Source organism: Ischnura elegans, chromosome 12, assembly GCF_921293095.1.
Source record: "Ischnura elegans chromosome 12, ioIscEleg1.1, whole genome shotgun sequence".
NCBI classification, from domain to species: Eukaryota; Metazoa; Arthropoda; class Insecta; order Odonata; family Coenagrionidae; genus Ischnura; species Ischnura elegans.
This window is the reverse complement of record NC_060257.1, coordinates 18,927,730-18,940,060: the sequence shown is the minus strand read 5'-3', so window position 1 is coordinate 18,940,060 and position 12,331 is coordinate 18,927,730. Positions and strand designations below refer to the sequence as shown.

The 12,331-nt window shown below is 44.1% G+C and overlaps 1 protein-coding gene across 6 annotated transcripts in view; it reads left to right on the top strand.

The window, feature by feature from the left end:
* Nucleotides 1–12,331, top strand: part of LOC124169264 (zinc finger protein 608) — a 111,313-nt gene extending 98,982 nt beyond the window's left edge. For all 6 annotated transcript variants that reach the window (XM_046547826.1, XM_046547825.1, XM_046547821.1 and 3 more), the window contains 3 exons: nt 5,859–5,946; nt 6,796–10,244; nt 11,119–12,331. In XM_046547826.1, coding sequence (XP_046403782.1) covers nt 5,859–5,946; nt 6,796–10,244; nt 11,119–11,186 — 3,605 coding nt within the window. In that variant the 3' untranslated portion in view covers nt 11,187–12,331. The remainder of the gene's footprint in view (nt 1–5,858; nt 5,947–6,795; nt 10,245–11,118) is intronic.

Genomic DNA, 12,331 nt, shown 5'->3' with positions numbered 1-12,331 from the left:
TTTTCACTCCGCCTCTCCCTCATGCGTGGAGGGGCCCTGGCGTGTTCTTTTCTCCGGGCGGGCGGTCATTATGTCGATCATCACGAGCTCGGCTTGTGAATGCCCCTCACGGCGCTGCCTCTCCCCGCTCTTGTTTTGTTTTTTTTTCTTCTTCTCCTTCTTTAATTCAGTCCTCCTCTTGAGAATCCAATTCCCGCCCCCCAGCAAAGACCCCTTCGCGCTGCCAACGTTCCGGCCGCGTACCCACGAGTCGTGAGCGAAATAAGCCGAGTGGTTGAGCCCTCTTAGTTTTTCGCTCCCTACACTCATAGGCGTGTCTAGGATTTTTTCGCGTGGTGTTCCAAGAGTGCTTATGAGCGACCCAGCTATACATTAAGCTCCTCTTGTTATTCTCTTTCCTCAGTAATATTGGCCTCGTGCTGTTTTTGGACTGAACTAAATTATGATTCGAATGATTAGGGGGAATCGGGCTGGTGTGTTGGCTAAAGTGATGGCTTCCCACCCTGTTTGTCCGAGTGCTAATCCCGGTGGCGGTGGATATTTGTCAGAGACCTGCTTGAATGTTGTGTGGAGGACATTTCAAGTGCAACACTCCGTCCGTGGGATGGGACGTACAGCCATGTCCTCCCTTCGCGCTTTTCGTTTGGGGCATACTAATTTCGACGCCGAGTTTCTCTCCAATCTTCCTTTCCTATCCTTCCCTCACGGCGCAAATGGCCTCAGCTGTCGGTCTCTTCGTCTAAATACCATACCATGAATGAGTAGGGGAGACAAGTTTGGATGGAGGGATAACTGAGTGGGGATAGGATGTAAAAGTCCGTATTTGAGGGAAGAATGTTAGGTTAGAAAGGGAGGAGGAGAGTAGGATTTATAGACAATGATAATGTGTGGGCCCTATTTTGAATGTAAGAGAGACGTCGTAATTGAGAGGGAAACCGGCCGAGCTAACTCACAGAACGCACAATGTTAACCAACCTTAACCGGTAGAAAATTTAAATATGAATGATTACGAAACAGGTTTCGTGATGAAAGTAAAATAGAATAATAAATGTTTAAGTTATAGCTTTTGTCCATTTCTTATCCTGGGTTTTTACGATTAAAGTTCACATTTGATGGTAGATTGGTTGAGTTTACAAGGCCTTCAATGCTATTTAAGCGCCCCTTCGAAATCGCTCGTTGGTCCGCGGTAGTCTTTGCTATGTCTTTACCTCATACCTGCTGAGGGATGATTCCCGCAGAAAATGAAGGAAGTGAAAGATTTGGATCATTGAAGGAGAAGAAATGGAGGACTTCAATCGTGGTTAATGAACCACGAGGAGATCACAATCTAATACATGCCCTTAAATGTAGAATTCTTTTTGCCGGATTTAGTGATATTTTGCGTGACTTAAGGATAATGCAGTTGTATTTAAAGTGCTTATTTTTATCCTCTTACGATCTCATTGCGACCTGTTGTGTTATGACAAATGTACTGTTGACGGTGATCAAAAACATCAAAATAAGTGTCACCTTGTTAATGAATGGATCTTGCGGCAAGTCTAGATCGGTTAGGATAGAGCTTTCGATGATATCGCGTAGCCGTGCATGAGGGACCTTCTCCCCCAGCTATCTCTGAAGAACCCCTCACCCCTCCAACCCTTGTCCAACCCCCCACCCTTCGTGCCGAACACTCCTTTCTGGGGGCTCCCCATTTTCCCTTTTCTCCCCTTTGCGCACTCGTATAGTCGCGCTTCCTCTCTTCATTAAATCTTGTCTACCCACCTCCCCCTCTACCCATTTATAACCTCTCCATCCTCATTTGGAACCCCTTCCCCTCCTACAACCTCTCTCCCCCCTTTTGTCGTCCCCCAACTTTTCGTTATTCCCCCATCTGTCCCCCCTCTCAGCCCCTTAGAGTAGTTTCAGCCTCGCTCTCAGAACCACCTAACCAATCGACCCTCCGGGGGTCCCTCCTCCTTCTTCTTCTCCATTTTCATCCCCTCCTCCTCCCCCCTTGCCCCCTCGTAAAGTCTCCCCCGCCCACCCTCTTTGATTTCCCTCCCCCCCCTATCGCACTAGCAATGCATATCCTAACCGTGGTGATCTCCATCTTCGGTGGAAAACGAGCGTTCGCGCCATCGTAATTTTTAGATCCCGGCTCTGCTGGCACTTTACGGTTCGGCGCCTGGGTCGCAAGGAGAGCGAAGTCGTTGTAAAAATGTCTTTCCTCGTAGACTCAGTACTGGTGATGTTCATTTATCATCTTGCTAGCTTTTGTGGACTAACCGCTGTGTGCGTGAATTTTGTTAGTAACCTGAGATCTAGCCAGTTAATAGCTGTATTCGGCATCGTAATTTTTAGTTCCCTGCTCTGTCAGCTCTAAACGGGTCGGCACTTGGAATGCATAGAATAACCACTCGTTGAATAATTGTCAGTCCTCGTTGACGCTAACTGATGTGCGACGTTCATTCTAATGTGGTTTTTTATAATATGAGCTGCATAAATTGTGTTAGTAACTTCATGTCTAACTAGTAAGTATCTTTATTCGGTTTGTTGATTCACCTTCCTTGAACAACGCGCCATAATAATTTTTAGTTCACAGCTCTGCCAGCACTGTTATGTTTGGCTCTTAGGTAGCCGGGGAAAAACTACAAAAAATCTCAGGTCTCGTCGACTAAATACTGATGTTGTGCACAGACGATCTTGTTAGCCCTAGACGTAGCTTATTGGTATAAACAGCTGATTAAATTGTGTTAGTTACTTGTTATAGAAGTAGTAAATATCTGTATCCTGCTAGTTTATTCACTTCCTGGGTGAACTCCCGTTTGCGCCATCGTAAATCTCAGTTCCCAGCTCTGCCAACACTTTACGGTTCGGCGCTTGGGTCGCCAAGGTACACTACCCTATGAAAAATCTCAGTGCTCTTTCTAAATGTTGCTCATTGGTCATCGTGATAGTCTTTGTTGACACTAAGTGTTGCGTGTAACGTTGTTCGAAGTTTGCTAACGAACTGGGTTTTAACTGCACCTTTTCGGTCATTTAAATAAGAACTTTAGAAGCAATAGTTGAGCTCGAATTCATCAAAATTGAATATCAATTTACCCAACCTTTCCATTTGCAGTGAATCATTCTAATTAATGGAGAATATCTTTATCGACGTCCCCAAAAATGGGTGACAATCAAGTTTTATGTTTTTTTTATACATTCCATTCTCCCAAAATATCTTGATAATATCGAAAATATATGCCTGCATCCCCTGTAATTGTAAAGTTTCATGTCAAAATGTGATAAATGTGAATTTCAGTACTGGCTACTGTGACAGGAAAGATGCGTATATATGGGAATGTATGGGATTAATTAAATTATGCCTTGGTGCCGCTAAGGAGACTAATGAAGTGCTCAAGTTGATTCAGCGTTGATTTTGTTCCGCGAGTCGACTCTTAGAATGGTGGGTTGAAACGGGTGTCTCTCCCCTTCGTTCTTATCCTCTTCTCTTATTCGTCCTTCTCCACCTCTCTCGGTTCGAGTTAAGCTCTTACTTTTATTTCCACTACTCTTTCCTTCCCTTATCTTGCGCATTCCTTTCTTTTAACCTCTTCTGCACACTTCGTTTTTCCCCTCGAGCTGGCCTTAGGAAAAAAGGAACTTCCCGCAACTCTTTCCTTATCTTGGACAAAAGTCGATACATCCATAGAAATAAAATAAAGCATGATTTAGCGCATTCTCGAGGGTCCTAAGATTATGAGAATTTAGTCGTTCCGAATGTTTGGTGAAAATTCAGTGTTCTTATGTTTCTTTCGATGTAATCGGGGTATAGATAACGTAGGTGGCATCGAAAATTTCATTGTCACTGTCGCCGAAATTCAAAGATTTCGTATGAAAAAACTAATTAGTCAAATAAATGTCGAGATTGAAGTGGAACATTCTCATGTACTATAATTTTTGTACCAGACAATGGCTCTGTAAGCTGAAACGCGTCGTACGCATTAATTTTATTTCGATACAACTTAATTTTTCGGATGAACTAGAGCATTCCTCCCAGTTTTATTGGAGATGCAATAAGGCATGCATGAGAAATTAATAATTAAATAATCTTAAGTTATCATGAACAAAATCGGTGCAATCATAGAAATAAAAAGTAGCCAGATTCATTCCCGCGAATCTTAAAATTATGAGAATTTAGTCGTTTCTAATGCTTGGTGCAAATACGGTATTGTTATGTTTCTTTCGATGTAATCGGCGTATAGAATACGTGGGTGGCATCGAAAATTTCACGGCATCAGTCACCGAAATGCAAACTTTGATTTCTATCAAACATGAGGCAGGTACGTAATGTTTTGCATGAAATTTCTTATGAAAAAACTTATTTTTTTCTGACCAATTCGAGCATTGCTCCCAGTTTTAACCTAGAAAAACAAGATGTGCTTGAGAAGTTAATAATTTAAAGTTATGGTACCGCAAGGGAGCCTTGTTAACTGCTCATATTATACAGCGTTGATTTTTTCCGCGATGCAGCTTTTACAATGGCGGTGTGAACCTGGTATTTCTCCCCCTAGTCGCTTTTCCTTTTTATTTCTCTTCGTCTTCCGTCTCCTTTTATTTCCATTCCATCCTCCTCCTCCTCCTACGTCTCACTTCCCCTATCTTCGTGATCCCCTACTTCATACCTCTCCTCGAGCAGACCTGAGGAAAAAAAAACTTTAAAAAAAATTTCTTCCCGCCCAAACCCACCCATTCAATGCCCTTCTCCCCCCTTTCCCATCCGTTCTTTTCATTGCGCTCTTGCCTTGCCGTGTCGCTCTCCTCTTTTTACTGCATCCATCCAATCTTTTATGAAGGGTCTGTATGTGGGTGTGCGCTTGGAAGGAATGGAAGAGCCTTATAGCGGGAGGAGAGAGAAGAAAAAATATGGAGGCAAGCGTGAGGATAGGCGGGGTAAGGTAGGAGGCATGGGGATTAAAAATGCATCAGTTGAATGGAGATGAAAAGGCTTTTTTTTTCCTCCCCTCTCTGACGTGGAATTAAAGTGGAATCCAGATCTCCTTGTTTTTATTCGTAGGATCGAGTCGAAACAAAACCGGGATTTTTTTGTCTAATTGCTCTTACATTAAACTCCCTTTGGCGTATGCTAGCTTTCTACATGGGTCGTTTATGTGGATTTAAGATTTTCAAAGGCGGAAACGTTCCCATATCCCTTTACTTCAGTGGAAGATTACTGTGTTGGCATTTCGTATGATATAGTATCGTACTTACTCGATGAATCATTTGAAATTATTGAACGGAATTTTGTATTACTAACTATTTGTTAAAAACTTGCACCTGTACATACTTTCTATTTAGATTGATTTCTTTTATCAGTTCATTGTTATCGCCTCATTGAGTATGACTGAAGGACAAAAAATATGAGATATTTTATACGTTATTGAAATCTATCGCTGGCAGTGTTTCCATTTCATTGAAAATTTACGCACAGTTTCTTGTGTTTCCTTCTTAGTTAAGGTTTTATTTTGAATCGGCATATACATATATTTCTATTTTTATCTTTGCTACCAATGCCACTACATCTTAATTGTAAAATGAGTGTAAGGTGAAATTTGAAATCTTGCTAAATGGGTAATCTAAATGGGTAAACTAAAATTCCAGGTATCATAGAAATATTTCATTCATATTGTTTAAATTTCCAATTATGATTACTAGAGTAAATATTTTGCAGTCTCAATGTTTCCAGGATAAATGTTTCTTTTAACTCCGCTCATGGATCAATTGTAGTGTGTTTCCTTTCTGTATATCGTTGAAAGAATACCCAAAAACTTTTTATAATCCATCTTAGTATTCCTCGTCCGTACCCTCATTTTAATTGATGTCTTAATTTTTTTCAGGAGTCCTGGTGGTGAATGTGACGTGGAGAGGGAAAACATACGTTGGAACCCTATTGGACTGTACAAAGCATGACTGGGCCCCACCAAGGTTAATAAACATCAAAATTTATGATTTAACAAAAAAACTATGGTTTAATAATTCCATAAAATTCTGTGCCTTAAGTCTTTAACATTTTGGGGACGCTTTTAAGTTTTCATGCACTGTAAGCATATAATATTAACTGAAGAAATTGAGACTCTCATTCCCATTTATGTATCCTTTGGTATTAAATGTTTTCCTCTCTGTATGATTATGCAGTTCTTCAGTAATGGAAATAGGTTATTATTATTTGCTGTTAAATTTTACCACAATTATAGCATTTTTAAGTTTTGTGCTATTTGAGGCTCATTTTAAGTTATTTAATATAAAACTATATATATTCCTTGAATTTTGTATGTCAATTAACATAAATTTCATGTGGCTGGTTGGAAACAGTCATAGCCTTGTTATTATTCAAAATTAAAATTCATAATAATTAACACATTGGTCCCTAAACCTTAAGCTGAATGTAACCCACTTTGGGCTGACTCCTCTGTTTGCATTTCACATCACTATGGCCTTCAATTTTTGCATAGGCCACATTATTCAGTTATATAGTTGTTATTATATATAATTCAAAATAAAACATGCCATATGCTATTGAAATTCAAAGTAACTATTAAAAACTTGGCATTTTTATTTTGCAAAACAATTTTCATTTTCTAGTAAATGTGCTTGCATTCCTAATGGAATAGTGAACATTTAATAATCGATCACAGATGTGCTCTGGCTTAATCTGAAGGAATCACAATAAATATCAAAGTTTTAATCCAAGGCTGAAGTCTAGTGTGTTAGAAATGGATATGTCTTAAAGAATTGTTTCTTTGGCTAATGGCTGCTTTTATTTTTTTTCAACAGGTTTTGCGACTCTCCCACGAGTGACCTGGACTCGAGGACAGCCAAGGGGAGGGGGAAGCGAGGCAGGGCCGCGGCTGCCGCTGCTGCAGCAGCCACCCCATCAAGTGACCTCAGCAACTTCACGGAGACTCGATCGTCTGTGCATAGCAAGTTGAGAAATGGTGGAGGCAAGGGAAGGCGTGGGAACGGTCCAAATGCTGTTGTACCTGTCAGTGGTGTTGCTGTCGCCGGTGCTGCAAGTGGTGCAGGTGCTGCTGGAGTGACTGGGTTCATTCCACCTCGACCCGAGCCCGGGAACAAGAGGAAGGTTCGGGGGGCAGAGGCTGGCGATGATGGTGCAGGCGGTGTTGTCGTTACTAACGGGAATGGGGCCGGAGGGAAGCGTAGCAGATCGGCATCCCGCGGTCCTCCTTCAAGCCCACCTTCCTCGCCTGTCCTTCTCGAGTGCCCAGAGCCAAATTGCTCAAAAAAATACAAACACATAAATGGACTGAAGTATCACCAATCACACGCTCACGGGGCAGCCGGTGTGGTGGCTAGTGAGGAGGATGATACTAAGGAAACAGCCAGCTTGTCTGAGGCTGAGGAGAGTCCCGTGGAGGCGGCACCGAGTCCAAAGACGGAGGGAGCAGCGGCTCAGGGAAATCAGCCACGACAAAGACCATGTCCTACCACACCCCAGTCAAGGCAACAAAGTAGGGATGGAGCTGCAACACCTCCCACCCCTCGTACGCAACCTGTCATTGCGGATGCATCACCTGATGCAAAAGCGGTCACTCCAGTGAAACCGGGAGTTTTGAGGTTTGGTACCAATGCTCCTGAGGAACAGTACAATGCAACTGGCACGGAAGGGGCCATTTATGCGAACAAGGTGTCAACGCCAGCATCTCCCATCGCCTCTGGTCAGCATAGTGTGGTGGGCAGCATTCGAGTGGTAGGGATGCCAGCGCTTACCTCATCTCCCCCTCACATTAATAAGCAAGCACCACCAGCCCAAGTGCCGTCCACTCCTCAGCATATTCCCCAACACCAGCAGGATGGAGCAAAATTGGGAGATAAATACAAAATAAAAGGCTCTCCAGTGACTTCAGCCTCTTCCCCTGCTAGACCTGTTGTTAATTTACAGCAACCAATAATTAAAACTGTTACACCTCAGCAGCCACAATCACACGCTGTGATGCAGTCTCCTCAGATTCCTTCGGGTGCCAAGCCAGTCAGTATCATTGGTGATAATCAAGACAAGAAAGAGAAAAGTGGAAAAGTTCCTCCGCCTCCTGGATCTCAACAACCCCCTCTTACGTCTGTACCTCATAAAAAGAAGAATCGCAAATCTCCTGCTGGAAGCCCTCAGCCTGATCAACCAGGAATGCCATTTAATCCTTCAGTGCACGATTCGTCGGCTTCCATGTCTTCACCTGTCGGTGGTGGAGAAGGTCGTGAGGATGTTCAAAGTCCAGCTTACTCTGACATATCAGATGACTCGGCCCCAGTTCTTGAGTCAGAGGTGGGGGAAAAGGGAAGGAGTGGACAGTCTGTGCCAGTTTCAAGTGCTCCAACCGGGCCAAGTGGAAATCCCCCTACGCCCGTGGGAAAAACTAGTGAAAAGAAGTCTGAAGTTCCAAATCCACCTCCTGGTCAGAATTCATCCTCTGCCAATTCGACTGCTCAACATCTTGCTCATTACGGGATGTATCCATTCTATGGTCAGCCTCCTTATCTTGTTCCCTCAGTTCCACCGACGTCTTCATCTGAGTCAAAAATGTCAAAGGAGAGCACAGTGGTGATGGCACCTTCTGACAAACCTCCCAGCATGGAACCTAAAGGCATGCCGGAGCGTGTGCCTGAGAAGGAGAAAAAGGAAGGAGCACCTGTTCTACCTCCGTCATCAGTGTCTGTTGTGTCGTCTGCATCATCCGCACCAATTTCCACTGGGTCGGCTACTTCCGTAATGCCCCCAACGAGTACCACCAGCAGTGCATCTGTGTCTGAATTCCAGCACAAGTTGATGCAACCGCAGCAACCTCAACACTATTACCCCTATGGCTATGTTCCTGGTTACCCATACGGTCTAGAGCCTAGTTATCCCGTGTCAGTGATGGCAGACAAATATGCTGCAGAGGCAGCAGCTGCAGCCGCTGTGGCAGCCGAGAAAGAAAAGTCATCCATAGAGAAAATACCCCCTACCACAAATACCGAAATAACCAACAACAATTGTAAGGGGTCCTCCGCACCGATGCATAACTCCCAAAAGGAGAGGGCTATTAAAATTGAGGTGGGACTGAAGGAGAAGCAGAATGAAAATCATCAAATCCTCAAGGAAAGTATTGAGATGAAGAACCAAATGAATGAAGGGAAGGCAAAGTATAGTAGTGGATCAGTGACACCCTCATCTTCACCGTACGAAAGTGGTCCATACTTGTTTCAGAGGCAGCAAGAGGAACTCAGGCGGTACTATCTCTACCCACCCGAGCAGAGGCGGAAAGAATCCACACCTGGCGGTCCTCTTGATGCCACCGTGGGTGGTCCTAAGCCTGGAAATCCTGAAAACAAACCTAATATAAATGTGCCACCCCCTCCAAAGTCAATCGCTCCTTCTGCTCTCCCGAGTCCCAAACAAAACTCGAGAGACCATGTCCGGAATGAAAAGTGTGGCAATGGGTCAACGGAGGAGAAGAAGGATCCTTCAGGTCCCGACAAAAACCCCATTCCCAAGCAGGAAGGAGTGAAGCCGACGATGGAAACCCAAGGGCCACCTCCCCCAACTTCCTCTTATGCCTATATCCACCCAGGATATATGCAGTCTCCCCACTATGGTGCATTACCTTTCGATCCCTCCCACCCCATGTATCGTGGTCTCAACCCTATGCTCGTTCCTGGGCCCTATGGAACGGGACCATATTTACACCCCCAAATGCGTTACCACGCCCCTGAGGACTTGTCCCGACCCGGTGTTGCAGCTGCAGCCGCGGCCGCAGCCGCTGCTGCCGTTTCTGGACCAACGAAAGCATTAGATCTCCTCCAGCACCACGCTAGCCAGTACTATTCTTCCCACAAGATACATGAGCTGCAGGAGCGAGCTCTGAAGTCTCCTACGCCCAAGACTGCCCCCTCCCCATCCGGATCGGTGTCTGGTGGCTCTACCACCCCTTGCTCCCAGCCTCCCCCAGGAGTTCCACAGCCTACTGGACCCTCACCGACATCGATACCAAAGACGCAGCAGGCTCCACCACCGCCCACGGCTGTGACTTCGGGTGGACCGCCAGGGCCGGTGCCGTCATCGGGTGAGGGGAAAGACGTGGGTGGTGGTGTCCCCGGGAGTGGGGGTACCGGTGGAGGGGGATTGCGGTCCCCTCCTCCCCAGCGCCACGTTCACACCCATCACCACACTCATGTCGGACTGGGTTACCCCATCCTTGCGGGCCAATACGGGCCCGCCGCACCATATGGAGGTAAGCCCTTGGTTGGGCCCTGACGGGGAGGGGTGGGGCCCGCCCGGCGTGAGTCTTAGATCCACCGGGAAGGGCCCCCGTTTCACTTGTTAGCCTAATTTTGCTTGGTTACACTTCCACTTGCATCTATCTCTGGGGAAATGATGCTCTACGGGTTTGCCATCCCACTCATGATAAAAATGTTTTGGGATATTGGGAAGGTTGTGGAATAAAGTGGGCAAATTGGTGTAACTTTGTGTTGCTCATTAAATGTGGTTTTTATATAATAATGATTCGAAAAAGGATGGAAGGATGAATCCTTGATGCAGTGTCTATCATTTTCCAATAGCCTGTGATATTTTCTGTGGCATCTCGGACAATATGTCTCCAATGTGAGGGTCGAGCAAAGGTATATATTTATTTGCAGTCCTCTTGCAAGCTATGCCATGTTGCCACAGATTTCAAATGTTCTCATAGGGTTCTGGTACCCATAGGGATGCCTTGAGAATTCAAAAAAAAGAATAATGGAGTGTCTAAATTCTTGTGTACTGAATTTCTGTAAATAGCCTAGGAAAAAAAACCATTTTGTACCTCTGATATGATTCATCATATTTTGTCTGTTCACTGTTTAAATAAAAGCAAAAAACGCACACACAGCCATATCTTTACCTGAAGAATTAAACTGTAGCAAAAGATGCATTGTAGTTCAATATATGGTGAGTGCAGCTTCTGCCCAAAAATCATCGATTTAACCATGTTGACGTCGGAAATGACTGCTTTCCAGACAGTGAAGAACTAGGCCATAAATGAACGGTATTGATAGCTTATTAATGACCCTCCCCAAGGAAAAGAGAGATGTATTGAGGGCATTAATGTGCGTGTTTCTTCCTTGCAGCTGTGCTCGCTAGCCAGCAAGCTGCTGCGGTGGCGGCGACTGGCATCAATCCATATCCACCAAAGTGAAGCCCACTCTCGCAGTGCCAGCCCCTCTCTTGTGTGTGGTAGTCTCTCTACTCGCTTAGTGTGTGTTTGCGTGTATGTATGTATGCGTGTACAATTGTGTGTTTGTGATGTGGTACCGAGTGAAGACTTCGAAAAGACCATAATAGTGCCCAATTGATTTTCTAAGACTCCAAGTGTGAGCTTTATGTTAAGTGTTTGGTGAATGATGTGGAGGCATGGAATTCGTGGCCATTTTTTTATTCCAGCCACGTTTCATGACCTCTCTTCATTATACTTGACCTATTTAGAAGAAGTGAAGGACAAGAATGTATGCAACTATGTGGGGGCTGCTTATCGCATTGGATTATTTCTCGTATGGATTTGTGTTCTCCCCTCTAAAACAATGCTTTGATTGAGAAATTGGGGCCAAGATCTCCTGGGAGTCGAGAGAACATTTCAGAGATAAAATCTTTATAGCACGGTAGAGATGTGATAATGAATTGGAAATCCTCTTTCCTTATGAGCTGTTTTGCTCCTCTTGGCCGGCAGTGATTTAGCATAGTATTATCCTAAAGGTGAGGGCCCCACACCAACTTAAACCATTCCAGATCATGTACCCTTTACCCTGTAAAGCCCATTATTCACACTATTTGGCACAGACAAGTGTTCAAGCCTTCATTTACTTTTGAGTCTCATGACTGGATGTGTTGCATTACAATCATACCACTATATTAATTGTAAATAGTGTAAAAAAATCAAGCATTTATGTCCAAGTCATAGTTTGGACCGGCTGTTGGCAAACTTATGCTCCTTGTGTATTTTTAATGTTTTTCAAATTTTAGAGAAATGTGATTTTTTTATAAATACAAGCAAATCATTAATTTTAATTGGCTCACACCTTAGGCTACCAATCTACCCATTCCAGTTTTAGTGGAATGTGGTTATAATAAGGATCCACATATGTATATGAGATAGCTGTACCCTATTTGCCTTGGTAAAAAGAAGCAGCTTTGTTGTTGGTACCTTTAGATCCATACTGTTGTTGTGTTCAAAGGAGCTGCTGAATTCCAAAAGTCTGTGGGCAATTTTGCCTCCTGGGCAATCTCTATGCATGCACTGTCTGTAAAGGCAGAACTGATTTGATTAAACTACATGCTGTGAGTTAA